At 43.0% G+C, this 3,962-nt stretch overlaps 1 protein-coding gene across 1 annotated transcript; it reads left to right on the top strand.

The window, feature by feature from the left end:
- The first annotated feature begins 2,060 nt into the window (after nucleotides 1-2,060).
- LOC121796378 (EKC/KEOPS complex subunit Tprkb-like) lies at nucleotides 2,061-3,612 on the top strand. Its single transcript, XM_042195244.1, has 6 exons — nucleotides 2,061-2,248; nucleotides 2,689-2,755; nucleotides 2,834-2,956; nucleotides 3,025-3,108; nucleotides 3,191-3,277; nucleotides 3,383-3,612. Exons 1-6 carry the CDS (start codon nucleotides 2,175-2,177, stop codon nucleotides 3,467-3,469), a joined length of 522 nt encoding a protein of 173 aa, XP_042051178.1. The 5' UTR covers nucleotides 2,061-2,174; the 3' UTR covers nucleotides 3,470-3,612.
- The last annotated feature ends 350 nt before the right edge of the window (nucleotides 3,613-3,962 follow it).

Raw genomic sequence — 3,962 nt, forward strand, 5'->3', positions numbered from 1 at the left:
TGGCATTCCGCCTCCTCAAGGCTTCGGTGCACCTCAACCGCCTCCTCCGGGGGATGATTCGCCGGCGGAGTAGTTTTTTTTATTTTCAATAAAATTGTATTTTAAATTATGTCATTTTTATTATTTTAGGATTTTAATTATGTCTTTTTTTATTTTTTTAATTTTAAGTTGTATTTTTTTATGTTGTAATTTTATTTTATTTTTAATGAAGTGTGTTTTTTTAATTGAATTTGGTTGGAAATAAAAATAAAAAATGAAATTTAATTAATAGTAATTTAAGGGACGGTTTAAGGGACGGAGGGTTGCAGGTTCTGTCCCTTAGTTAAGGGATGGAGTAAAAAAGTAAAGTGGGGCCCGCGAATAGTAATATAAGGGACGGTATAGTGACAACGTTGTGGATGGCCTTAGGGCATCCACAGTGGGGCGCCCTAAAGCCCGCCCTATGCACCGCCACGTCAGCATTTTATCCTCATGTCCTTCCACCTGCAGTGGGGCGCCCCTTAAATATATAAATGCAAACTAATTAAAAAACACAACGATTAAATAGAAACGGCAAATAATACATTTATTAAAAAAAGTTACAATGGTTATAAATAAAAAAAATTGACTATTCTACAAAAGCCCAAACTTCCGGCGCAACTCATCGATCAACCCCTGGAGATATTTGGATTTGGTCGGATTCGTACACTTCATACGGGCGTTGTGCGTATCCAACAACGTCCGCACCATCGAGGCCGTTGCCAAATCCGAGTAGGCAATTGTCGTCGGGGTCAGGGTCGGGGTCGGGATCGGCGATGGGGGGCGGGCGGCGGCCAAGGAGGATGTCGTCTTCGCCTTCCCCTTGTTCTTCGCAGCCTTGACTCCTATGGGACGCCGCCGGGATGACATTGGTGTGCCGGAACTCTCTTCCTCCGTGCACATCCGGTTGAGGTCCACCGGACGAGTTCCGCTTTCGCTGGTCGTGTAACCACTAGTGTCGGTGGTCTTCGTCCTCTTTGTCGCACCGGTGTGCAGAATCCCGACTTGGAACTTCTGCTTGTCCCTCAAGAGCGTCCAAATGCTGAGATGCTTGAAGTCGCCGTACATGGGCTGGTACGACAACAGCGCTCTATCGCGCACATCACTCAAGCTCTCGCCGTTTCCCTGATCCCTCGAGTACTTCTCGTACTCCGCCACGAGCAGGTTGACTAGCTTCTTCACCTGATCCCAGTGCTTGCGGAGCTGCTCCCTTTGGCGCTTGTACGCGCTCGGCGGCTTAGCCTCATTGTAGCGCTCGGCGATGCGCTCCCAGTACGCGAGCTGCTTTTTGTTGTTAGCGAATATTGAGTCCTCCGATATATCCACCCAACACCTCGCCAAGACGGGGGATTCATCCGGTTGGTAGTTCGTACGGCCGGGGGCTTACTCTTCATTCGTTGCCGGAGGTGTCAATTTGTACGCGCGGTGCTTGGTCCGCTTCTTTCTGACGGGGGCGACAGCGGCGGTGGGGGCGGCGGCCGAGGGCTCGTCGGCGGAGGGGGGGGCGGCGCGACGGGAAGGGGGGACACGGCGAGTTGGAGACGACTCCATGTCAGAGAAGCCGTACGATTCAACACTGGAGTCGGGGTCGTACTGCGTGTTGTCGTCGAACGACCAATATTCGTCAGGTTGTGTACCCGGCCACCGTGTGCCATCTCCAAATATCGGCCTACCAGGACTTGAGTATCCACCGGAATCCATTTTATAGCGTAATTTGAGAGTTGAAAAGTGAATCGAAAAGTTACAAATGAAATCTGAGGATGAGGTATTTATATAAACAAAATTTTAATTAAAAAAAAAAACTAAAATGCATTGCATCGTCCGCGCCATCGTCCGCGTCGCCCACAGTGGGCGGACGATGCCCTATCGTCCGCGGACGATCGTCCGCGGACTAAGCTTGGGGCGCGGAGGACGCATCGTCCGTCGTCCGCGCACCCACAGCTCGGGCGCGCTATCGTCCGCCCCATTGTGGATGATCTTAGTTTTTTTACTGTTATTATTTGTATTACTACGATTTTCTCATTCAAATTTGAACTGCCATTTTATATTTCACGGGCACTTTAGAAACCCTAGCACAGTGAAGCTTCGTCGTCGAAATCGTCTCCTAAAACCCCAAACCCCAAATCCACTACAATTCTTCGCTTACGAACGCATAAATGAAGAGCTTCGAGATCGGGATCGATGGTATCTCTCTTTCTCTCGCTCTGTTCGTCGATGTTACTAATTCCAAGTACGTTACTCCATTTTATCTTTCCTCCTAATTTCATTAATTTGCTTTTCAATTCTATTAGAGATACTTAATTTGGCATCTTTTTTTGTTTGCATATAACTTCCATAGAGAAGAAGATAGAAATTTGCTGTTGTTTCTAGCCAATACCTGACTGCTTCTGAGATAATACGAACATAGAAATTTGCTGGTGTTTCTAGCCAATACCTGGTTCTCAGATAATACAGTGATTAGCCAATTTCTGGTTCTGAGATAATAATGACTGAGTGTGTTTAAATTTCTAATTGGACATAATATCATCCATTAATTTGGTTAGAAAGGTTTATGAAACTCCAAGACATAGTGAGACATTGTTTGAATCTGCCATTTGAATCTTTTATTGAGGAGATGCAGATTCTAGCTGCTGGTAACAGGTAATGATGAAACTTGGTTTTCGTGTGCAGAGAACTTCTTGAGTTTATGCAAGCAGGAACTTTGGAACCAGAAGTTGCATTTCTCAATGCTTCACTTGTAAGTACAGGTTGTTGTATTATTGATACTTGTGGACTTGCGGAATATCTTTGATATTCGTGACTTGCAATTGGACAGGTGCCCGATGTTTTCCCTGTTCTTGCTGCTGCATACAAGACCCTTGTAGCAAAATCACGAGAGTCTCTCACTACCCGCACTCTTCATTCGGAGCTTGTCTACAACTACTCGGGTTCCAAACATGTAAGAATGTTGTGCTTCTTTGTGTTAGTCTTCTGGAACTCTGCTTGAGTTATTTTCTTTTGAACCAGATATCGGAGTCCTTGAAGAGGTGCGGCATATCAGACAGCACCACTTACATCCTCGCAGCTCGCTTTGGTGCTTCATCTGATGAGGTGAGACCATTGGAATGAAAATTAATGGATCTTCAAACTGTCATTCTCATTCGCTTTGGTGCTTCATCTGTTGTTTTGGCAGATGACAGCCATAAAGGGACTTATAAAAGGGACAGAAATAGGGTTGGAGGAATTGGAAACACGAGCTGACCGAGCCCAGATACACAAGGTTTGTTCATCATGCCATCTTAGTTTCCATATTTTACTGGTCCAGAAACCAAGATTATTTAAACATGTTGTATTGTTGTTGCTTATATGCTGGTTTTGATCTCAGCACTACAAAATATCAGTGCCGGAGTTGGGGATATCTTCAGTGTCGGATGCTATTACATGCAGGATCTCTGCGCGTGATGCTTTGTAAGAAAAGCGCTCAGTTTGTTCTGTGATTGTAACATTTTCTTCCTTCCATTGACACTCAATTTGTAACAAGATTACAAATGTAATTTATATTGTTTCTCTCCCCAGATTTACTGGTTTCTATAGCATATTGTGGAAGAACAATTACGTAATGTGTTTCCTACTGATATAGTATCTGGTAGTGCCACATTACTTGGATTTGTTAACCAATTTTTGATATAGTGTTAGTAGCATGTCTTGTAATTCCAAAAGTATTTGTAGACAAGCCATTTTAATAATTAAATTTATAATTTTAATTTTTATAATTAATATATTTAATAATTTCATGTCATTTTTTATTTTTATTTTTTACTTTTTCAAAGCTTTAGAGAAAGAAAGATAATTTGATATGATTGAAAAAATGAAGTAAAATCATTTTAGACTCTCAAACTATTAAGAAAATGTATTATACTCCCCAATATCCAGATATCTCATTTTTATAAATTCCAAAAATGTTA

This window comes from Salvia splendens, chromosome 1 (assembly GCF_004379255.2).
Source record: "Salvia splendens isolate huo1 chromosome 1, SspV2, whole genome shotgun sequence".
Taxonomy (NCBI): Eukaryota; Viridiplantae; Streptophyta; class Magnoliopsida; order Lamiales; family Lamiaceae; genus Salvia; species Salvia splendens.